The 25,368-nt window shown below is 42.5% G+C and overlaps 1 protein-coding gene across 1 annotated transcript in view; it reads left to right on the top strand.

Moving 5' to 3' along the window:
- Nucleotides 1-24,051, top strand: part of SLC22A3 (solute carrier family 22 member 3) — a 469,228-nt gene extending 445,177 nt beyond the window's left edge. The window contains exon 11 of the mRNA XM_073560189.1: nt 23,917-24,051. Coding sequence (XP_073416290.1) covers nt 23,917-23,995 — 79 coding nt within the window. The 3' untranslated portion in view covers nt 23,996-24,051. The remainder of the gene's footprint in view (nt 1-23,916) is intronic.
- Nucleotides 24,052-25,368: the final 1,317 nt, after the last annotated feature.

Here is a 25,368-nt window from a genome sequence, read left to right as displayed (position 1 = left end):
TCCTAAGCCACAGAGCCAATCTGAACAATGAGGGTCTGTGAATGGTACCATGGCTTCTGATGCAGTAACATTCAAACTTATTTGTAGAAATGAGATGCCTTAAGAGAGGCCATTGTCAAACCGATCCCAAAAGAGATATTCTATTTTTTTTTCCCATATCTCTAGTCAGGAGCCCCCAATACACTTAGCAGCACATTTGCTTTTTTTTGAAAATTCAGTCTCTGTTGGTAAGTGTCAAAACAATGAAGCGCTAGTAATAACTAAAATAAGATCGGAGTTTAGGAAAAGGACTTTATAGCAAACTAACGCTCAATGGTATCCCAAGCTAATTAATTCAGACAAATTAATCCAGGCAAGTCGCTGATGAAGCTCGTAACAAAGTAACAAAAAGCTTTTCCTCTGTTACACAACATTTACCAGAATTGTGTATATAGCATAAAAAATAATATATCCCTAAGAGGAATACATTTTTCTACCAACAATATATTTGTTATTTTACTAAACACAACAAGCATTATAACAAACTTAGTAAATCAAGAATAGGGTACAGAAAAATGGCATTGAACACAATGTCAACATCAAATCAAAGATAAAATATCCCATTAAAGCTTGACTTTCATTAGCATAGCCTGTTGCGACATTGAAAAAGCAGGACTCTGGGACGGAGGTTACTTTGTGAGCTTCTGTTCCTTTACACCTTTCAGACAACCTATGCATCTATATAATGGTTAGGTGGGTAGATTGTCAACAGCCCAGTTTATTATATAGATACACAAGCTTCCTGAGAAGCTTTATGCTCCTTGTATCTGTATACAGTGCATGAAATATACTGTGCCAAGCACTGCTCATGTAGAGGGATGCGTGCTTGTGACACCAGTCTTGCCCATAAGGCCCATGCGGGCATGAATCTGATATGCCCAAGAGTAAATTAACAAAATATTGCATTGAGAAGCGGTGTTATTAGACAGTAAAAGTTTTAAGTTAACTTAAAATATATAAAATACATATACATAAACCCAATCCTACAACTTAGGCAAAAACATAAATACGCTGTGTGCACAATTAATAGGCAAGTGAGTATTTTGGCCATATCATCATTTTTATGCAGATTTTCCAACTCCAAGCTGTATAAACTTGAATGCTTATTGGATGAAGCAGATCAGATTATGTTTATCTGTGTAATGAATGAGTGCGCGGCCTAAGGTTATCATCCCCCTTTATCAAGGTGTGCAGAATTAGAAGGCGGCTTGTTTTTACCAGGAATAATTATTTAAAAAAGAGATTTAACTGACTCTGAAAAGTCAAAAATTGTTAAGCTTTTTACAGAGGAATGCAGCACTCTTGAAACTGCTGTAAGACGGCTGTCGGACACCTAGTGGTTGGGAGATATATTGAAGTAATGTTTTAGTACATATAGGACTTAAAGGGGTTAAGCCCCCGTTACACACTGTGATATCGCTAGCAATATCGCTGTAAAGTCACCGATTTTGTGACGTTGCAGCGATATTGCTAGCGATATCGCTGCATGTGATACTTACCTCCGACCGGCTCCCCCGCTGGTTATCGCTGATCGCGCGAGAAGCTCCTGGATCATTCCTCGTCGGCCACTTCCTGCGGCGCTTCCTGCTGTGACGACGAGCAACGCGTGGAGCCGGGCGGGAGGACGCAGGATCGCCTGGTGTGACAGGTAAGTAGCGACCCCGTCCCCAGCGATGTCGCTGGTGAGATCTGCCCGAGTGGCAGCTCACTAGCGACCACTTAGCGATGTTCCAGCGATCCTGACCGCGTCATATCGCTGGTCGGGATCGCTGGTGCATCGCTAGGTGTAACGGTACCCTTAGTTGGCCATGACAGATTGATTGTGAGCAGCTGATGAGTTGGGAGGGACTACCATATCTCCACACCTGGGTGTTGTTCACTTTGTAAATTGAAAATGTATAGGTCATACGAGGGGATCACCCGACACAGGATTTGGCAAAAACATATAAATCTTTATTTGGACACAGATAACAAACAGAGTTTTAAAAACATTAAAAATCGTCACTCATGTGACATCCACAAACAAAGGCTCATAATAGAGCCACACCTCCCTGGCTATACACTCCTAATGAAACACAATATGTGGTCTAAATCAGTGTAGTATATAAATAGCACACCACATGTAATCACAATATAAATGTATAGAAAACAGTGCACTCCAAATGAATAATATACTTATAGAACAATTGTAATGAATATAAAGGCGTGAGAACAATGCCCTGGAACCTGAAATGAAATGCAATTGTAGCATGTGTGAAAAAAGGTGTATGATCATACGCGGATATCCAATGTTGTGAATATCAGATGTAGCGACAAAAGCCGTCACAAAATCCGTGACCACAATAATGCTCCTATAACCGCCCCAACAACTTCATGCTAGGCATGCATAATAAAGTACAGGGGAGCTGATAACCCTCTGTACAAAACCAAAATACAGCCCCCAGTAAACCTGTATGGTAAACAGGGCCATACAATGCAACCAATCATCTGCATCACCAATTGGAGTAACACAAACAAAAGATGTAATAAACACCTATGTCATCCATGAATAGAACCTATGGCTTAATGCACAGGCGTCATATAGAAACAGGAGTGCACCCAAGGAGGGCTGAGACCCGACGCGTTGCGCCACGCTCGGTGGCTTCGTCAGGGGTACTACAAGCCCATCACCTGTGTCCTTAAATGCATTTAGGTAATTGCTGATAAAACACAGCTGAGTACAAGCTTACCAAGGAAGCGGCGGTAGACGAACACCATGTGTGTTCCATTGCGGCGCAGGCAGCTCGGAATGTAGAGATGACATCATCTAGTGCGCCGGCGCCAGCGTCCGTAACCCGGAAGTGTTGGGTGTGCAGTGGAAAAGGTCACAATCATAGAGCAATACTGCGCCTGCGCAAGGCTATAAATAGTATCGGCAGAACAGTAAACGGATGCAACCATCATTATACCACTCAGAGCCATGCCACGATTATATCTAGCTGCTAAATAAAACTTACATCAGTAGTGTTGGCACCATATTTAGGATAACACTTATTAGTAGAAGGCTACACATATTGTAGAATGTTGTTTGTTGGGAATTATATCGCAAAAAGGGCCAGGATACAAAACCACCACAAACAGCTAAATAATGTGAACAGCAGCAAAGATCCAATTTTAAATTAAGACCTTGCATAAATATGGATATGAGACATAAACAATGAGGCAGCACTCATCCATTTAAGACTGTAAATATGTGCAGAGCCATCTAATATTGGCCTAGACGGTAGCAACCCACTGCATGTATGTATAAAAAATGATGATTCCACAAACAAAGGCAGCACGCATGCCAGAACATATATCTGCAAGGCAGTAAATAGTATACTAAATTTACATGAACCACTAGACTTGAAAATGATCATAATGATGACCCTAGTGAGGAACTATATCCTATCAAGATTTCTAAAAACTATGGCCTAACTCAATTATCTGTAAATTCTATCTCTAAAAGCATCACCACATAGTATATGAATGAATAGCGTCACACACAGAGTCCATCAAAGAGATGCCATGTGCTGACTGACAAGCGACTCAGTAGGTCACTGTTCAATCAACACACTACCAATCTCAGATAACCTCCGCATACCCCCCCAAAAAAATCAAGTCTTTCAAAATAGACTGATTTTTATTATAATTGTAGTAATGCTTATTGTCTTGCAGTAATCAAAATAAACAATATACTCTTGTCATACATAGGAAATGATCAAGTTGTAAAGACCAAAAGGTCGACTAAAGCAAAACAATTGATCAAGCCACCAACATAAGTATATTGTAATAGCTCGAATGGCGAGAGAGATCAATCAATCAAACGTTACCGTTAGTGGATAGTCCAAATTGTCGACCTAAGGTTTATTAATTGATATACCGGACACCATATAATAAACATTACTGTCCAGATATTAGCTAAGTGCATTTGTCATAAGACTCATAGCCCTTTTAAGAATCTTAGACATCAAACATCCGAACAATGGGGGTGTGTTGGCAGATACCAGTTAGATAATCACAAACATGGTGTGCTATTTATATACACAAAGTACGGTATATGAAGGCAAACTACCAAAGGCCCAAAAACAAGTGACACAAAACTATCCAAGTCGTGGCTAGAAAACAGCAGCGCCATCCCTCGCTCAAACAGTGACTAAGTCCCGCTTTAGATTAATTAAATTTCAGACGAAACCTGGAAGGACTAAAAAATGCCTGGGCCTCACAAATACAATTTCAATCAAGATTGTTTATAGAATCCAGTAAATAATAAGTCCTCGTTGAGGGCAGACGGCATCAGGCTGTTGAGATTAAAAATCCACTTTGATTCACGCCTGAGTAATTCAAGAGTAATGTCACCCCCTCTAATGTCCGGCTGGATTATCTCTAGTCCCATGATCTTGGTGCCATTCCATTGGGAACTGTGTGTCGTCAAATAATGTGAGGCAACAGTGGTCAATGTTTTCTCTTTCTCCATATCCTTCTTCGCCGTCGTAATGCAAGAGAAGTGATGCTGGATCCTTTTCCTTTGCTCTTGTGTTGTTTGTCCAACATAGATTTTCAAACACGGACAGATCAAAGCATATACAACATTCCGAGATTTACAATTAACATAACACTGGGTGGTAATCTGGAATGGGAAAGAAGGCAGAGTAAGAGTGTTGGCACACACAGTAAACGAACAAATGTTACAGTTACCACAGGGAAAGGTGCCTATTAAACGCGTGCCTCTGTTAAGCCTAGTGACTGGACGTCTAAAATGACTATGGCTCTAACAGTCATTTAAATTTTTTGGCCCTTCTCGCCACCAAATTCGGTCGTACAGAAATATGGGGTTTCAATCTAGGCTCACTTAAAATCATGCCCCAATGTTTAGATAGAATACCCCTAATATCCTGCCACTGGTTGTTGAATGTGGTGATAACCCCAAGCGATCTAGGGGGACCCCTAACGCGAGTCTCAAGTAGACTGTCTCTGTCCACATCCCTGGCGGCCCTAAAAGCCCGCAAGATTACCTTTCTGGGATAGCCTCTCCTTTTAAATCTTGTAGTCAAATCCTGTGCATGCAATAAGAACTCTTCCTGTGTGCTGCAATTCCTCTTCACTCGATAAAATTGGCCCTTCGGAATACCATTCCTGAGGTGCTGAGGGTGAAAGCTCGAAAAATGCAGCAAACTATTGGTGGCGGTGGGCTTACGGAACAGAGAAGTGGAAATAACAGAATCCTTAGATCGAAGTTTCAAATCCAAGAATTCGACCTCTGTTTGTGAAATGTGCGAGGTTAAACGTATATTCCACGGATTGTTATTAAGTGATTCCACAAACAATTGGCATTCATCCAGGGTGCCTGTCCAGAGAAATAGAATATCGTCAATATAGCGATACCATTTGATGACATATTTGGAAAAAGCCTCCAGACAGTATACCCGAGTAAGCTCCCACCACCCCAAAAACAAATTTGCGTAAGCGGGCAAACACCGTGCGCCCATAGCGGTCCCAGTCACTTGCCTGTAATATGTGCGATCAAAAATGAAATGATTCTTATCCAATATGAAATGTAATAATTCCAATAAGAATGAATCATGTTTCCTGTCGCCTGTTGTATTAAGATCCAAGAAGTAAGAGACGGCCTGTAAGCCCAGGTCATGTTGTATACACGTGTAACTCAACGTCCAGAGTAACAAGCCAGACACCAGAAGGGACCTGAAGAACACGTAATTGTTGGATCAGAAAGGTGGAATCTCTTACGAACGACCTAAGAGAGGAAACCAGAGGTTGTAAAAAAATAATCCACATAAATACACGGTCGTTCCAACAAACTCCCTATCTCCGACACAATAGGTCTGCCAGGAGGTACCTGTAATGATTTGTGGATCTTAGGGATCATGTAGAATGTAGGTATCCTTGGATGTTGACAAGTCAAAAATTCTTTCTCACGTTTGTTGATGATATTATTGAGGAATGCTGAATCCAACAAACGGTCCAATTTGTCTTTATATACACGAGAAGGGTCTGAGGGTAAAATTTGATAACAATTTGAATCCATTAGTTGCTGTTTTGCTTCACGAACATAAAGCTCTACTGGCCAAATAACCAAATTGCCCCCTTTATCAGCTTCCCGTATAACAAAGTCCCGATTAGACCCCAATCTTTTGATTACAGCCTGTTCCTGTATACTCAAGTTTCTATCTCTATTTCTGTCTACTCGCAAGGACTTAATGTCGCGACAAACAGTATTGAAAAAACTTTGTACCGTGGGGAACAGTGAGAAAGAAGGAGTAGCCTGGGACGGCAACCTACCAGTAAATTTTCTTCTGGAAGTATGGCCACTTTCATTCTCCTCCAGTAAATCAAGCAAATCCCTAAAGACTTGTCTCTCCAGTACTGGTAGGTCATCAATAACGGACGGTTGATGGTATAACAGCTTAAAAGTAAGCTGACGGCAAAAAAGGTAGACATCTTTAATCACAGTGAATTTGTCCAAACAATTGGTTGGACAAAAGGAAAGACCTTTTTCCAATACAGCGACCTCCAGATCTGTTAATATATAGGACGAAAGATTAATAATTTGAAGCTTACCTATATCCTGAGAAGTAACAGCATTGGAATCACACATGGGAATTAGCGTCTCCGATTCTGGCGTGTCACCCGTTTGTTCTTGGGAGACCAAATTCTCTAATTCCGGGTACGCTTCTTTAGGATTGTGTCTCTTTCGTCGGCCCCTCCGTTGCGCCTTCGATATCGCTTTGTTCGGACGATAAAAAATCACTTGATAGTGATTCATTAACAGATGCCATATTCGTGCTCGTGCCATGTTTTCTATCCGTTGACAAATTTGAGCCACCAATTCTTCTGTTACCCTTATGACTCCATCTGTAAGCCTTGCCACCACTATAGTCAGCTTGATCTCTTTTAAATTTTGATCTCTTTCTTTCAATAACCTCCTTTTCAAGTTTGTCTATAGTGGATTTCAGTTGTATCTGAAAAGGTTCCACTGGCGATTTTTTTATCAAATTTCTCAATTTTGGCTTCGGCAATTTTAATCTTCTCCTTAATATTAATAAGATTGCCTTGGTCATGTTCCACAAGCATATCAATTAGTATATTGGAACAACGTAATAAACCGCATTCCCAGCTTTTCCGAAATTCGTCATCAGCCTCCCATGCGGGAAAGATCTGTACTCTAAGTCCCCTGGGAACCAGTCCTGATTTTTTATATTCACCCAGAGTCTGAATATTCCATCATGTCTTGGTGAGTGACTTATGTAAGCCCATTAGGTCTCTAGAAATGCTCTGGAAATCATCATCACCTGTATTACCACTGGTTAATGCGACAGGACCAACATCAAAAAGACCACCAACATGGCTCTGCCATGCAGCTTCCCTAGCTGCCAAATCCATAGCTAATGCCAAAATTATGTATACCAATACAATTGAATATAAATGGTATGAAATAAACAGTCATGTGCCAACACCCAGAAATGTGGAAGATAAAGCAACCACAGTACAAACTGAAACGAGAAAACTTGGAGGGGGCACATAATTTTGGCATTAGCTATGGATTTGGCAGCTAGGGAAGCTGCATGGCAGAGCCATGTTGGTGGTCTTTTTGATGTTGGTCCTGTCGCATTAACCAGTGGTAATACAGGTGATGATGATTTCCAGAGCATTTCTAGAGACCTGGTGGGCTTACATAAGTCACTCACCAAGACATGGTGGAATATTCAGACTCTGGGTGAATATAAAAAATCAGGACTGGTTCCCAGGGGACTTAGAGTACAGATCTTTCCCGCATGGGAGGCTGATGACGAATTTCGGAAAAGCTGGGAATGCGGTTTATTACGTTGTTCCAATATACTATTTGATATGCTTGTGGAACATGACCAAGGCAATCTTATTAATATTAAGGAGAAGATTAAAATTGCCGAAGCCAAAATTGAGAAATTTGATAAAAAATCGCTAGTGAAACCTTTTCAGATACAACTGAAATCCACTATAGACAAATTTGAAAAGGAGGTTATTGAAAGAAAGAGATCAAAATTTAAAAGAGATCAAGCTGACTATAGTGGTGGCAAGGCTTACAGATGGAGTCATAAGGGTAACAGAAGAATTGGTGGCTCAAATTTGTCAACGGATAGAAAACATGGCACGAGCACGAATATGGCATCTGTTAATGAATCACTATCAAGTGATTTTTTATCGTCCGAACAAAGCGATATCGAAGGCGCAACGGAGGGGCCCACGAAAGAGACACAATCCTAAAGAAGCGTACCCGGAATTACAGAATTTGGTCTCCCAAGAACAAACAGGTGACACGCCAGAATCGGAGACGCTAATTCCCATGTGTGATTCCAATGCTGTTACTTCTCAGGATATAGGTAAGCTTCAAATTATTAATCTTTCGTCCTATATATTAACAGATCTGGAGGTCGCTGTATTGGAAAAAGGTCTTTCCTTTTGTCCAACCAATTGTTTGGACAAATTCACTGTGATTAAAGATGTCTACCTTTTTTGCCGTCAGCTTACTTTTAAGCTGTTATACCATCAACCGTCCGTTATTGATGACCTACCAGTACTGGAGAGACAAGTCTTTAGGGATTTGCTTGATTTACTGGAGGAGAATGAAAGTGGCCATACTTCCAGAAGAAAATTTACTGGTAGGTTGCCGTCCCAGGCTACCCCTTCTTTCTCACTGTTCCCCACGGTACAAAGTTTTTTCAATACTGTTTGTCGCGACATTAAGTCCTTGCGAGTAGACAGAAATAGAGATAGAAACTTGAGTATACAGGAACAGGCTGTAATCAAAAGATTGGGGTCTAATCGGGACTTTGTTATACGGGAAGCTGATAAAGGGGGCAATTTGGTTATTTGGCCAGTAGAGCTTTATGTTCGTGAAGCAAAACGGCAACTAATGGATTCAAATTGTTATCAAATTTTACCCTCAGACCCTTCTCGTGTATTTAAAGACAAATTGGACCGTTTGTTGGATTCAGCATTCCTCAATAATATCATCAACAAACGTGAGAAAGAATTTTTGACTTGTCAACATCCAAGGATACCTACATTCTACATGATCCCTAAGATCCACAAATCATTACCGGTACCTCCCGGCAGACCTATTGTGTCGGGGATAGGGAGTTTGTTGGAACGACCGTGTATTTATGTGGATTATTTTTTTACAACCTCTGGTTTCCTCTGTTAGGTCGTTCGTAAGAGATTCCACCTTTCTGATCCAACAATTACGTGTTCTTCAGGTCCCTTCTGGTGTCTGGCTTGTTACTCTGGACGTTGAGTCCCTTTACACGTGTATACAACATGACCTGGGCTTACAGGCTGTCTCTTACTACTTGGATCTTAATACAACAGGCGACAGGAAACATGATTCATTCTTATTGGAATTATTACATTTCATATTGGATAAGAATCATTTCATTTTTGATCGCACATATTACAGGCAAGTGTGTTATGAATGAGTCACCGTAGGAGGCAAAAGCAGAAATACAAGCTAAGTCCAGAAAACCAGAGAAGTTGGCAACTATCAGATTGCAGACCCCTGAACCTATCAACACAACTAGCAGTAGCCGTGGGGGGTTCCTACGATGCCCTAGACCCCTCGATCACAGCCGGAGAATTACATAGGCCTAAAGAAAGAAAGGGGAAATCTAAACTGCCCCAGAGCAGACCCCAAAGCAATAGGCAGCCCCCAACATATAATGACGGTGAAGCAAAATGAAAATACTAACACAGACAGAAAGATAGACTGAGCAAAGACGGGGCCCAAAACTACCTAGATAGGAAAGGACAGGAAGGCTGCTGTCTGCAATCTGCCAAAACCCTATCAAAGACAAAAGCCAACAAGCTGATAAGAAAAAGACCCTGAAGCAGCTAGGCTTCAAAAACTAAATCAGCACTCAGGTATTTTCAGAAGACAGAGCTAAATGAATTCAGCACACCCCAGCAGGGAATGGCAGAAATCCAGAAAAACAAAGCAAAACAAAGTCAAAGCACCAAAGCAAAAGGCCAAGCAGCAAACTTAGCTTTACAGGAGCAGGAATTCAGACTGGTCTCCAAGGATCCCACAGAGAAAATCACCCGCAGGGCAGAAGGGCGTCGGCAGCCTTATATCCAGTCAGAAACTCCACTCAGCCAGTCATCATCATCAGCCTCAGGTGTTTGATAATCAGGCTCACTACCTTTCTTTACCAGAAGAGGGAGTTCCTCGGGCCACAGTAATGAAGGGGAAAATGAACTCACAACAGTACCTCCCCCTTGAGGAGGGGTCACCGAACCCTCAACTACGCCACCAGGGCGATCAGGGTGAGCCCGATGAAAGGCACGCACCAATCTTTTGGCATGAATATCAGAGGCAGAGACCCAGGAATTATCCTCCTGATCATAACCCTTCCACTTAACCAAATACTGGAGTCTCCGTCTAGCCAGACGGGAATCCAGTACTTTCTCTACCTCATATTCCATGTTACCTTCAACCAATACACGGTCTGGAGGTGCCACTCCCGGAACAACAGGTTCAACAAACCTCTTCAGCAAAGATTTATGGAACACATTATGGATTTTAAATGTGACAGGAAGAGCCAAACGAAAATAGACCAGATTAATAATCTCCACAATCTTGTAAGGTCCAATAAATCTAGGCTTAAACTTAGGAGAAGCCACCTTCATAGCAATATTTTTTGATGATAACCACACCATATCACCAACCTTAAACTGGGGACCAATGGTCCTATGTCGGTTGGAAAACCGCTGGGCCTTTTCCTGGGAGAGAGATAACTTATCCACCACTTGGTCCCAGATCTGGTGCATTCTCTCCACCACAGTGTCAACACCTGGGCAGGCAGAGGGCTCCACCTGCCCTGAAGAAAATCGAGGATGAAACCCAAAGTTACAAAAAAAAGGTGACATCAAAGTGGCAGAACTAGCTCTATTATTTAAAGCAAATTCGGCCAAGGGCAAAAATGAAACCCAATCATCCTGATCAGCAGAAATAAAACATCTCAAATATGACTCCAAGGTCTGGTTTGTTCTCTCTGTCTGCCCATTGGTCTGAGGGTGAAAAGCAGAGGAGAAGGACAACTGAATTCCCAGCCTGGAACAGAAAGTTCTCCAAAATCTAGACACAAACTGGACTCCTCTGTCAGATACAATGTTCTCAGGAATCCCGTGCAAACGAACCACCTGTTGTAAAAACAGGGGCACCAACTCAGAGGAAGACGGCAACTTAGGGAGTGGTACAAGATGAACCATCTTAGAGAACCTATCACAAATCACCCAAATAACAGTCATCCTCTGAGAGGCAGGCATATCAGAGATGAAATCCATTGAAATATCGGTCCATGGCCTCTTGGGGACAGGCAAAGGCATCAACAACCCACTAGAGCGAGAACACGATTTAGACCGGGAGCACGTCCCACAGGACTGCACAAAATTCCTGACATTACGAGACAAGGAGGACCACCAAAAAAACCGACTCACCAGATCTCTAGTACCAAAAATACCTGGATGACCAGCCAAAGCAAAGCAATGAACTTCAGACATCACTCTCTTCTTCCACTGGTCAGGAACATACAACTTTCCACTGGGACAACGCTCAGGTTTGTCCTCCTGGAACTCTTCCAGAGCACGTCTCAAATCGGGCGAGATGGCAGAAAGAACTACCCCTTCACCTAAGATGGTAGCAGGCTTGGTCACCACAGGAGAATCAGCAAAGAAGCTCCTAGAGAGGGCGTCTGCCTTGACATTCTTTGTTCCAGGAAGAAAAGAAACCACAAAATCAAAACGTGTAAAAAACAAGGCCCACCTAGCCTGTCTAGGGTTCAAGACGCTTAGTCGACTCTAGGTAAATCAAATTCTTGTGGTCAGTGAGGACCACGACTTGATGCTTAGCTCCCTCCAACCAATGTCTCCACTCCTCAAATGCCCATTTCATGGCCAACAGTTCCCTATTCCCCACATCATAGTTACGTTCAGATGGAGAGAACTTTCGGGAAAAGAAAGCACAGGGATGCATTTTAGATGTTACAGGATCCTTTTGGGACAAAACAGCTCCTGCACCAATCTCAGAAGCATCCACCTCTACCTGGAATGGAAGTGAGACATCAGGTTGCCGCAAAACCGGGGCGGAGGTGAATCTTCGCTTCAGCTCCTGAAAGGAAGAAACAGCCTCCGGAGACCAATTTAACACATCAGCACCCTTTTTAGTCAAATCAGTCAATGGCTTGGCAATACTAGAAAATTTTGCTATAAATTTCCGATAAAAATTAGCAAAACCCAAAAACTTCTGGAGGGCCTTCAAAGAAGTGGGCTGAACCCAATCGTGAATGGCCTGTACCTTGGCCGGGTCCATTTCAATAGTTGACGGGGACAAAATAAATCCCAAAAAAGAAATCCTCTGTACTCCAAAAAGGCATTTAGATCCTTTGATATACAGGGAATTCTCCCTCAAGATCCGGAACACAGTCCGAATATGTTCCACATGAGAATCCCAATCCTTGGAGAAGATCAAAATATCATCCAGATAGATAATCAAGAATTTATCGACAAAATCTCGGAAAATATCGTTCATGAAGCACTGGAAGACAGAAGGGGCATTAGTGAGCCCAAAAGGCATCACCAGGTACTCAAAATGTCCCTCCGGAGTATTAAACGCCGTCTTCCATTCATCCCCATGCTTAATGCGAATAAGATTATACGCCCCCCTGAGGTCAAGCTTGGTAAACCAGCAAGCACCTTTAACTCTGGAGAATAGATCAGAAATCAGGGGTAACGGATACTGATATTTAACAGTAATTTTGTTGAGGGCACGATAATCAATACAAGGTCTTAATGATCCATCCTTTTTGGCTACAAAAAAAACCCGGCACCTAAGGGTGGCGAGGATGGTCTAATATGACCCTTCTCCAAAGCCTCCTTAATATAGGATCGCATAGCCTCGTGCTCGGGTACAGATAAATTGAAGAGCCGACCCTTGGGAAATTTACACCCCGGGCTCAGTTCAATTGCACAGTCATAACTCCTATGAGGAGGCAGAGACGCAGACTCATTCTCACTAAATACATCATAAAAGTCCGCCAAATAATCAGGAACATCATGCGACTGAGGAGAGGTGGAAAACACCGGAGCCTCACTAAAGGCACACCGACAACCACAACTCACCACAGACACAGATTTCCAATCCAAAACTGGATTATGAATCTGTAACCAGGGAAACCCCAGAACAATAGTATCATGCAGATTATGCAACACCAAAAATCTGCAATTTTCTTGATGGTCTGGGGCGACCCGCATTACCACCTGGGTCCAAAACTGGGGTTTATTTTTAGCCAAAGGAGTAGCATCAATCCCCCTCAAAGGGATAGACGTCTGCAGAGGTGTCATCGGAAATCCACAACGTTTAGCAAAATCCAAGTCCATTAGGTTTAGGGCTGCTCCCGAATCCACAAAAGCCTTGGCGGAAAATGTGGACAGGGAGCAGATCAGAGTAATAGCCAGAAGAAACTTAGGTTGAACACCCCCAACAGAAAACGTGTGTGCAAAGCGTTTCTCTCGTTTAGGACAGACAGAAATAATATGCGAGGCATCTCCACAGAAAAAACACAACTTTTTACGCCTTCTGAACTCCTGACGCTGCTCTCTGGAAAAAACTCTATCACATTGCATAGGTTCAGACATTTGTTCAACAGGTGGCAACACCTCTCGTGCAGCTTTGCGTTTGCGCAAACGCCGATCAACCTGAATGGCTAATGACATAGAATCGTCAAGACCAGAGGGAACAGGAAATTCCACCATAGTATCTTTTACGGCTTCTGACAACCCCTTCCGAAAGAGAGCAGCCAAGGCATTATCATTCCAGGTAGTAAGTACTGCCCACTTTCGGAATTTTTGACAGTACAATTCTGCAGAATCACGACCCTGGCTCAATGCCAGCAGGGTCTTTTCAGCCTGATCAATGGCATTAGGTTCGTCATACAACAACCCCAAAGCTTGAAAGAATGCGTTCACATTAGTCAGAATAGGATCATCTGGTTTCAAAGAAAACGCCCAATCCTGGGGATCGCCACGCAGCAAAGAGATGACAATTTTAACCTGCTGGGCCGAGCTCCCTGACGAGTTAGGCTTCAAGGCAAAAAATAATTTACAATTATTTTTGAAATTCAAAAATTTAGACCGATCCCCAAAAAATACATCAGGTGTAGGAATCTTTGGTTCAGCAGCATGTGAATGAGCAAGGTAGGCGGAAATTCCCCGCACTTCCACAGAGAGCTGCTCCACACGATCAGACAATTGCTTTATCTCCATTGAGAGAAAAAAAAAAATTCCCCCTACGGCCTCAGAGATATAGAGGAAAAAATATACACACTTTTTTTTTTTTTACAATTCTTTCCTGCTATTGAGTACCCTAGAATCTGCGGTATGGCGGGTGATTCTGTTATGAATGAGTCACCGTAGGAGGCAAAAGCAGAAATACAAGCTAAGTCCAGAAAACCAGAGAAGTTGGCAACTATCAGATTGCAGACCCCTGAACCTATCAACACAACTAGCAGTAGCCGTGGGGGGTTCCTACGATGCCCTAGACCCCTCGATCACAGCCGGAGAATTACATAGGCCTAAAGAAAGAAAGGGGAAATCTAAACTGCCCCAGAGCAGACCCCATAGCAATAGGCAGCCCCCAACATATAATGACGGTGAAGCAAGATGAAAATACTAACACAGACAGAAAGATAGACTGAGCAAAGACGGGGCCCAAAACTACCTAGATAGGAAAGGACAGGAAGGCTGCTGTCTGCAATCTGCCAAAACCCTATCAAAGACAAAAGCCAACAAGCTGATAAGAAAAAGGCCCTGAAGCAGCTAGGCTTCAAAAACTAAATCAGCACTCAGGTATTTTCAGAAGACAGAGCTAAATGAATTCAGCACACCCCAGCAGGGAATGGCAGAAATCCAGAAAAACAAAGTCAAAGCACCAAAGCAAAAGGCCAAACAGCAAACTTAGCTTTACAGGAGCAGGAATTCAGACTGGTCTCCAAGGATCCCACAGAGAAAATCACCCGCAGGGCAGAAGGGCTTCGGCAGCCTTATATCCAGTCAGAAACTCCACTCAGCCAGTCATCATCATCAGCCTCAGGTGTTTGATAATCAGGCTCACTACCTTTCTTTACCAGAAGAGGGAGTTCCTCGGGCCTCAGTAATGAAGGGGAAAATGAACTCACAATACAAGTGACTGGGACCGCTATGGGCGCACGGTGTGCGCCCGCTTACGCAAATTTGTTTTTTTGGGTGGTGGGAGCTTACTCGGGTGTACTGTCTGGAGGCTTTTTCCAAATATGTCATCAAATGGTATCGCTATATTGACGATATTCTATTTCTCTGGACAGGCACCCTGGATGAATGCCAATTGTTTGTGGAATCACTTAATAATAATCCGTGGAATATACGTTTAACCTCGCACATTTCACAAACAGAGGTCGAATTCTTGGATTTGAAACTTCGATCTAAGGATTCTGTTATTTCCACTTCTCTGTTCCGTAAGCCCACCGCCACCAATAGTTTGCTGCATTTTTCGAGCTTTCACCCTCAGCACCTCAGGAATGGTATTCCGAAGGGCCAATTTTATCGAGTGAAGAGGAATTGCAGCACACAGGAAGAGTTCTTATTGCATGCACAGGATTTGACTACAAGATATAAAAGGAGAGGCTATCCCAGAAAGGTAATCTCGCGGGCTTTTAGGGCCGCCAGGGATGTGGACAGAGACAGTCTACTTGAGACTCGCGTTAGGGGTCCCCTAGATCGCTTGGGGTTATCACCACATTCAACAACCAGTGGCAGGATATTAGGGGTATTCTATCTAAACATTGGGGCATGATTTTAAGTGAGCCTAGATTGAAACCCCATATTTCTGTACGACCGAATTTGGTGGCGAGAAGGGCCAAAAATTTAAATGACTGTTAGAGCCATAGTCATTTTAGACGTCCAGTCACTAGGCTTAACAGAGGCATGCGTTTAATAGGCACCATTCCCTGTGGTAACTGTAACATTTGTTCGTTTACTGTGTGTGCCAACACTCTTACTCTGCCTTCTTTCCCATTCCAGATTACCACCCAGTGTTATGTTAATTGTAAATCTCGGAATGTTGTATATGCTTTGATCTGTCCGTGTTTGAAAATCTATGTTGGACAAACAACACAAGAGCAAAGGAAAAGGATCCAGCATCACTTCTCTTGCATTACGACGGCGAAGAAGGATATGGAGAAAGGGAAAACATTGACCACTGTTGCCTCACATTATTTGACGACACACAGTTCCCAATGGAATGGCACCAAGATCATGGGACTAGAGATAATCCAGCCGGACATTAGAGGGGGTGACATTACTCTTGAATTACTCAGGCGTGAATCAAAGTGGATTTTTAATCTCAACAGCCTGATGCCGTCTGCCCTCAACGAGGACTTATTATTTACTGGATTCTATAAACAATCTTGATTGAAATTGTATTTGTAAGGCCCAGGCATTTTTTAGTCCTTCCAGGTTTCGTCTGAAATTTAATTAATCTAAAGCGGGACTTAGTCACTGTTTGAGCGAGGGATGGCGCTGCTGTTTTCTAGCCACGACTTGGATAGTTTTGTGTCACTTGTTTTTGGGCCTTTGGTAGTTTGCCTTCATATACCGTACTTTGTGTATATAAATAGCACACCATGTTTGTGATTATCTAACTGGTATCTGCCAACACACCCCCATTGTTCGGATGTTTGATGTCTAAGATTCTTAAAAGGGCTATGAGTCTTATGACAAATACACTTAGCTAATATCTGGACAGTAATGTTTATTATATGGTGTCCGGTATATTAATTAATAAACCTTAGGTCGACAATTTGGACTATCCACTAACGGTAACGTTTGATTGATTGATCTCTATCGCCATTCGAGCTATTACAATATACTTATGTTGGTGGCTTGATCAATTGTTTTGCTTTAGTCGACCTTTTGGTCTTTACAACTTGATCATTTCCTATGTATGACAAGAGTATATTGTTTATTTAGATTACTGCAAGACAATAAGCATTACTACAATTATAATAAAAATCAGTCTATTTTGAAAGACTTAATTTTTTTTGGGGGGGTATGCGGAGGTTATCTGAGATTGGTAGTGTGTTGATTGAACAGTGACCTACTGAGTCGCTTGTCAGTCAGCACATGGCATCTCTTTGATGGACTCTGTGTGTGACGCTATTCATTCATATACTATGTGGTGATGCTTTTAGAGATAGAATTTACAGATAATTGAGTTAGGCCATAGTTTTTAGAAATCTTGATAGGATATGGTTCCTCACTAGGGTCATCATTATGATCATTTTCAAGTTTAATGGTTCATGTAAATTTAGTATACTATTTACTGCCTTGCGGATATATGTTCTGGCATGCGTGCTGCCTTTGTTTGTGGAATCATCATTTTTTATACATACATGCAGTGGGTTGCTACCGTCTAGGCCAATATTAGATGGCTCTGCACATATTTACAGTCTTAAATGGATGAGTGCTGCCTCATTCTTTATGTCTCATATCCATATTTATGCAAGGTCTTAATTTAAAATTGAATCTTTGTTGCTGTTCACATTATTTAGCTGTTTGTGGTGGTTTTGTATCCTGGCCCTTTTTGCGATATAATTCCCAACAAACAACATTCTACAATATGCGTAGCCTTCTACTAATAAGTGTTATCCTAAATATGGTGCCAACACTACTGATGTAAGTTTTATTTAGCAGCTAGATGTAATCGTGGCATGGCTCTGAGTGGTATAATGATGGTTGCGTCCGTTTACTGTTCTGTCGATACTATTTACAGCCTTGCGCAGGCGCAGTATCGCTCTATGATTGTGACCTTTTCCACTGCACACCCAAAACACTTCCGGGTTACGGACGCTGGCGCCGGCGCACTAGATGATGTCATCTCTACATTCCGAGCTGCCTGCGCCGCAATGGAACACACATGGTGTTCGTCTACCGCCGCTTCCTTGGTAAGCTTGTACTCAGCTGTGTTTTATCAGCAATTACCTAAATGCATTTAAGGACACAGGTGATGGGCTTGTAGTACCCCTGACGAAGCCACCGAGCATGGCGCAACGCGTCGGGTCTCAGGCCGCCTTGGGTGCACTCCTGTTTCTATATGACGCCTGTGCATTAAGCCATAGGTTCTATTCATGGATGACATAGGTGTTTATTACATCTTGTGTTTGTGTTACTCCAATTGGTGATGCAGATGATTGGTTGCATTGTATGGCCCTGTTTACCATACAGGTTTACTGGGGGCTGTATTTTGGTTTTGTACAGAGGGTTATCAGCTCCCCTGTACTTTATTATGCATGCCTAGCATGATGTTGTTGGGGCGGTTATAGGAGCATTATTGTGGTCACGGATTTTGTGATGGCTTTTGTCGCTCCATCTGATATTCACAACATTGGATATCCGTGTATGATCATACACCTTTTTTCACACATGCTACAATTGCATTTCATTTCAGGTTCCAGGGCATTGTTCTCACGCCTTTATATTCATTACAATTGTTCTATAAGTATATTATTCATTTGGAGTGCACTGTTTTCTATACATTTATATTGTGATTACATGTGGTGTGCTATTTATATACTACACTGATTTAGACCACATATTGTGTTTCATTAGGAGTGTATAGCCAGGGAGGTGTGGCTCTATTATGAGCCTTTGTTTGTGGATGTCACATGAGTGACGATTTTTAATGTTTTTAAAACTCTGTTATCTGTGTCCAAATAAAGATTTATGTTTTTGCCAAATCCTGTGTCGGGTGATCCCCTCGTATGACCTATACTTTTTCACTTTATTGGTATGTCTTGTTTATAGGTCAGGTTGGATCCCCGCTCATGTCATTGGTGCCCCCTCCAAGTTTTCTCACTTTGTAAATTGAGAACGGTTTGTCTCACTCAGGCTGTGTATATTGAGGCATCCAGAACTCTTAGATTGAATACCTTTGCTAAAGGACTAGATAGCTGGTCTCTAAGCCAGGTGAGCTAACCAGCGCTATTGTATGGACTTTAAGCTTTATGCTGTACTTTGAGTCGGACATGGGCTGTATTTGAGTTTCCTGTGACGATGTTTATTAGGACTGCAATAAACAGCTGGAATTTAAATAGAAATGGTTCCTCTGTCTACTTCTTTAAGAAGTCAAGGGAATTGACATACCCCACTGCTATGATATTGGGGGATGACCACAGAGCCATCAATAGTTTTGTTGCAAATAGTAGAAATAGTTGCAAAAAAAAGTTGAGAAAAAAAGACGCATATTAACTATCAAAGATTTGAGAAGAATTAAACAAGTTAAACAAGAAGTGACTAGGAACCCATTATCCTCCAGTGCTGTCACATCCCAGAACAACAACCTCCTTGGAGAGCCCAAGAAGTACAAGGCGTTCAGTGCTCAGAGACATGGCCAAGTTAGGGCAGCCTGAAACCCGACCACCAGTGAACAAGAGACAGAAGTGGAAACATCAAGACTTGGTCAAGAAATATTTGAACAATATTAGAAATTTGAGAAATTTTCCAGAAGTTTTATGGATTGATGAGAATAGAATGACAGACCAGATGGTCAGACCCGTGGCTGGATAGATAACATGCACAAACCTCCACTTCAACTCAGACACCAGCAAGGTGGAGGTGGGGTACTCCTATGAGCTGGTATTATTAAAGATGAACTAGTTGAACCTTTTGAGGTTGAAGATTGACTCAAACTCAACTCCTAAACCTATTGCCAATTTTTAGAAGACACATTTTTCAAGCAGTGGTACAGGAAAATGTCTGCATCTTTTAAGAAAACCATGATTTTTATGCAGGACAAAGCTACGTTGCATGCACAGAAGTCCTCCACTCTTTGGCTAACCAGTAAAGGTATTATAATAATAATAATAATACATTTTATTTCTATAGCGCTGACATATTCCACAGCACTTTACATTTCAGAGGGGACTTGTACAGACAATATACATTACAGCATAACAATAATCACATAGATCATAGATACCAAGAGGAATGAGGGCCCTGCTCGCAAGCTTACAATCTATGAGGAAAAAAGGGGAGACACGAAAGGTGGGTGGTAACAGTTGCCCTGATTGTATGGACCAGCCATAATGTTAAGTGTGTAATAGTACGGATGCAGAGGGCTAATGGATGCATAAAGCATGTGGGAACATGATGCGGGGAACCTGGTTATGGTAAAAAAAAACTTTTGGCTGTGCCACACAGGGATAGATTAGGTTAATATGTTGAGGTGATAGGCCAGTCTGAATAAATGCGTTTTCAGGGCACGCTTAAAATTGTGGGGATTGGGGACTAATCGTTTTGACCTGGGAAGTGCATTCCAAAGAATTGGCGCAGCACGTGTATACTCTTGAAGACGGGAGTGGGAGGTTCTGATTATTGAGGATGCTAACCTCAGGTCATCAGCAGAACGGAGGGCGCGGGTAGGATGGTATACTGAAACAAGGGAGGAGATGTAGGGTGGTGCTGAGCCATCGAGGGCTTTGTGGGTGAGGGTAATAAGTTTGTACTGGATTCTGGAGTGGATGGGTAGCCAGTGTAATGACTGGCCCAAGGTAGAGGCATCGGTGTAACGATTGACGAGGAATATGATCCTGGCAGCTGCATTCAAGACAGATTGGAGGGGGGAGAGTTTGGTAAGAGGGAGACCGATTAGAAGGGAGTTACAATAGTTGAGACGAGAATGAATAAGAGAAACAGTAAAAGTTTTTGCAGAGTCAAAAGTAAGAAAAGGTCGAATTCTAGAATTGTTTTTGAGGTGCAGATAACAAGAGCGAGCCAGTGATCGGATGTGGGGGACAAAGGAAAGCTCAGAGTCAAGTATGACCCCAAGACAGCGGGCATGTTGCTGGGGAGTAATAGTAGAACCACACACGGAAATGGCAATGTCGGGTATAGGTACATTAGTAGCCGGAGGAAACACAAGGAGTTCAGTCTTTGACAGGTTCAGTTTCAGATATAGTGAGGACATGATGTTAGACACAGAATTTAGACAATTGCCGGTGTTTTCTAGAAAGGCTGGCGTGATGTCAGGAGAAGAAGCGTATAATTGGGTGTCGTCAGCATAGAGATGGTACTGGAAACCAAATCTACTGATTGTTTCACCAATAGGGGCAGTATACAAAGAGAAGAGGAGGGGGCCTAGGACTGATCCTTGAGGAACCCCAACAGTAAGGGGAAGATGAGAGGAGGAGGAGCCAGCAGAAGATACAGTAAAGGAGCGGTCAGAGAGATAGGAGAACCAGGAGAGAACGGTGTCCTTGAGGCCAATGGAACGGAGCATAGTGAGGAGGAGCTGATGATCCACAGTGTCGAATGCTGCAGAGAGATCCAAGAGAATTAGCATGGAGTAGTGACCATTAGATTTAGCTGTTAGTAGATCATTAGAGACTTTAGTGAGGGCAGTTTCAGTAGAATGTAAAGAGCGGAAACCGGATTGGAGAGGGTCGAGAAGAGAGTTTTCTGAGAGATAGCGGATAAGACGGGAGTGGACCAGGCGTTCCAGGAGTTTAGAGATGAAGGGAAGATTAGAAACAGGTCTATAGTTAGCGGCACAGTTTTGGTCGAGGGATGTTTTTTTAAGTAGTGGATGTATGATGGCATGCTTAAATGAGGAGGGAAAGATACCAGAAGAGAGAGAGAGGTTAAATATTTTAGTTAAGTGAGGGGTGACAGCAGGGGAAAGGGACTGGAGTAGATGTGACAGAAATGGGTCACTGGTGCAAGTGGTTGGGCGAGAAGATGCAAGGAGCCTGCTTACTTCTTCTTCTGTGACTGGTTCAAAGACAGAGAGTGAGCTAGATGCAGTGGGGGAGGGAGGACAGTGCATGGTATGAGGTGATTGGGAGATAATTTCCTGTCGGATCTGGTCAATTTTTTCTTTGAAGTAATTGGCCAGATCGTCAGCTAAAAGCTCCGTGGTAGGGGCCTGCACTCTTGGGTTGAGTAGAGAATGAAAAGTGTCAAAGAGACGTTTAGGGTTATTGGACAGTGAGGTGATGAGGGTGTTGAAATAGATTTGTTTTGAGAGGTGAAGGGCAGTGTTGTATGTTCGAAGCATAAACTTATAATGGATGAAATCTTCGGGTAGGTTGGATTTTCTCCACAGACGTTCGCCGCACCTGGAGCACCGCTGCAGGAAACGTGTTTACAGGGTGTGCCAGGGTTGTCGCCGTCTGTGTTGTGGTGTTCTATGTATAGGAGGAGCAAATTCATCCAGGGCACTTTGAAGTGTTTCATTGTAATGCTTCAATGCAGAATCAGGACATGAAAGGGAGGAGATAAGAGCCAATGAAGCGTGCAAGTTCTTCATAAGTTTCTGGGTGTTAATGGCCTGTATGCTTCTATAAATATGGGCAGTGGGGGTGACCTGAGCAGCCTCTCAGTTCTTGATAGAGAATGAAAGAAGGTTGTGATCAGAGAGCGGATGAGGGGAGTTTGTGAAATCATCCACTGCACAAAGGCGAGAGAAGACCAAGTCGAGGGAGTTCCCGTCTTCATGCGTTGGAGAATTAGTAAGCTGCCAAAGGCCAAACGAGGAGGTTAGAGATAAAAGGTGAGTAGCAGATGGGGAGAGTGGAAGAGCAATGGGGATGTTGAAATCGCCCATGATGAGGGTAGGGATGTCACAGGAGAGAAAATGGGGAAGCCAAGTGGCAAAATGATTCAGGAACTGATGGGAGGGGCCGGGAGGACGATATACCTCCGCCACTCGCATGGAGAAGAGGGTGTAGAGTCTGACGGCATGGACCTCAAAAGAAGGGAAGACAAGTGAGGGTACTTGAGGGATAACCTGAAAGGTACATTTTGATGATAGGAGCAGACCAACGCCTCCACCTGCTCTATTGTCTGATCTTGGGGTATGAGAGAAATGTAGTCCCCCATATGAAAGAGCAGCAGCAGCGGTAGTGTCTGACTGCTGAATCCAGGTTTCAGTAAGAGCCAGGAGGTTAAGAGAATTAGAAAGGAAAAAGTCATGAGTGAAGGAGAGTTTGTTACACACTGAGCGAGAATTCCAAAGTGCACAATTGAGAGACAGATGGTATACAGGGAATATTAATAAGATTAGAGGGATTTATGAGTGTAGCAGTTGGGGGGTTTGACTTTCTATAACATGAGGGACCAGGGTTGGAAGCAATGTCTCCTGCGACTAGGAGAAGGAGGATAGAAAGAGTGAGCAGATGGTTAAGTAATTTGTGAGACCGTCTCTTATGTTGAATGGTGGGCCTGAATGGATCTGTGCAATTTAGCAAAGTGAAAAGAGCGTGAGTGCTATACATAGGAGAGGAAAGGAGTGAGGGGCCAATATGAACGGAGTGTAGAGAGTTAATACCAGGGCGGTGAATGTGTATAAATGCAGCGGCCAGGATATAAATTATACAAATGCATATGGTAAATATTTGGGGTTGCCCAAATGTACAGGGAAGAGATATATTTATGTGTCTTACCTGTCTCCTGCCCGGTCTAACTGCCATGTTATAACTGCCAGCATACTTAGATACATGTACTTTGATTACATGTACATAAATGCTACCCCTGCATTAAATATGAAGCAATAATTACATGGCCCCCTTCCTCAAATTACTTTGACTGTTGACTGATCAACAGCGCTGTAGTTGTTTAATAATAAAAGTACCAGTAATCATCAAAAATACAAATTACCTAATAATTGTGCCCACAGTGTACAATATAGCCTGTAGTTTATTCACTTTATTTTCTAATTTTCATGAGTTATCGAAAGATTGCTATTCAGTAGAAATAATTAATCAAAACTTTCCATTTTAGGTCAATGAGAAACAAGAAAGAGAAGTTGGAGACCCCTATTCTTGACAATCATCTAAAAATTGATGGCGTGAGATTATGACCTTTTAAGCACTTCTTCAAATGTTGCAAAGCCAGTGGAAATAAATATGCTTATAAATTTGTAAATGTATCCGCGAATATGTATAGCTTACTAGGTATAGAATGGGAAGTATAAAAACTTTGTGTTGCAGTACCAATTAGTGTGAACAATTGTAATCAGTTATTTTATACATTGAAATATATATGAACTTTTTTAAAAATAGAATTTGTATTTTTCACATACTTCACTGTTATTTTAAGTTTTGAATATAATTGTTAGGCACTGAAATATATCTGCTGATATATTAATGGAAACCGCAGACATTGGGCCTGATTCATCAAAATTGGTGTGCTGACGTCAGAGTCTTCCCTATGTACCTCACCACAAATTTTACTACAGTGAGGGGAACTGGAGTAAGATCCCTGTCGTATGTCATTCCACAAGTCATCATAAATTAGATGAGTGGGCATCGTAATACCCAATCCCACCCCTGCTCCACCCATTTTGACTAATCTGGCAGGAATTGTCGTAAGAAAACAAAAGTCTACAAATCTTTTAGCAACCTCATGTTGTGCAAAAAATTAGCAATTTTTCAATGTGTTTTATTCCAGATTTCTTGACATTTTGATGAATTGGGGCCATTGTTTTTGTTACCCTATTAACACACATTCTGCTGTTTTGCAGAATAACAGCACCTATGCTGTGTCCCACTGCGTACTATAATCTCCAATAACATACAGCTTAGGGATCCTGTCAAATAAAAGATGACGTCTGTCATTTGCAGCATTCAGGCATCTTTTATCTATAAATAATGGGCCCGATTCATCAAGACCAGGGTTGTACATGCTCATCTTGATGAGGGGGCATACTGGCATCAAAAGGAAATGTGTCATGATCCCAGTGCGGGTTTTTGAACTGCACACCGGGGGTTAATGTCTGGTGCTCTGTGCAGGTTTTGACCTGCACACTTGGGGTTAATGATTGTGGCCTCTTTCTGGTTCTGGGAGAGCTTCATAAACCCCTGGGTAGCTTCAATCCCTGCCAGTTATACTTTTGCCATTGGCCTAGTGTGCTGACCCCCGTGTGCCTGTTTGTTGCTATAGCTTGTTTATATGGTTCTGACCCGATTCTGTTTCCCGTTGTGAGTTTGCCTGTTGATTTTGTACTGCGTTATTATCTGTGTATGACTCATTGCATGTGACCTGACTACTCTCTGCTCGCCCCCTTTGGTACCCTACAGCTATCTCTGTGTGTGACTCATTGGCTACGTCCTGACTATTCTCACTGTCTATTCCCCTTGGTAACTTTGTCTCGCAGTTACTCTGCTAGGAATTGTCTTTCAGCTCCTAGCTCTGTGGAGTTTAGGCCACGCCCCCAGCAGTCACGTGCTTTAG

The sequence above is a fragment of the Dendrobates tinctorius genome, unplaced genomic scaffold (genome assembly GCF_039654945.1).
Source record: "Dendrobates tinctorius isolate UK_male_01 unplaced genomic scaffold, ASM3965494v1 ptg000293l, whole genome shotgun sequence".
Classification (NCBI taxonomy): domain Eukaryota; kingdom Metazoa; phylum Chordata; class Amphibia; order Anura; family Dendrobatidae; genus Dendrobates; species Dendrobates tinctorius.
This window is presented reverse-complemented; position numbering and strand designations above follow the sequence as displayed.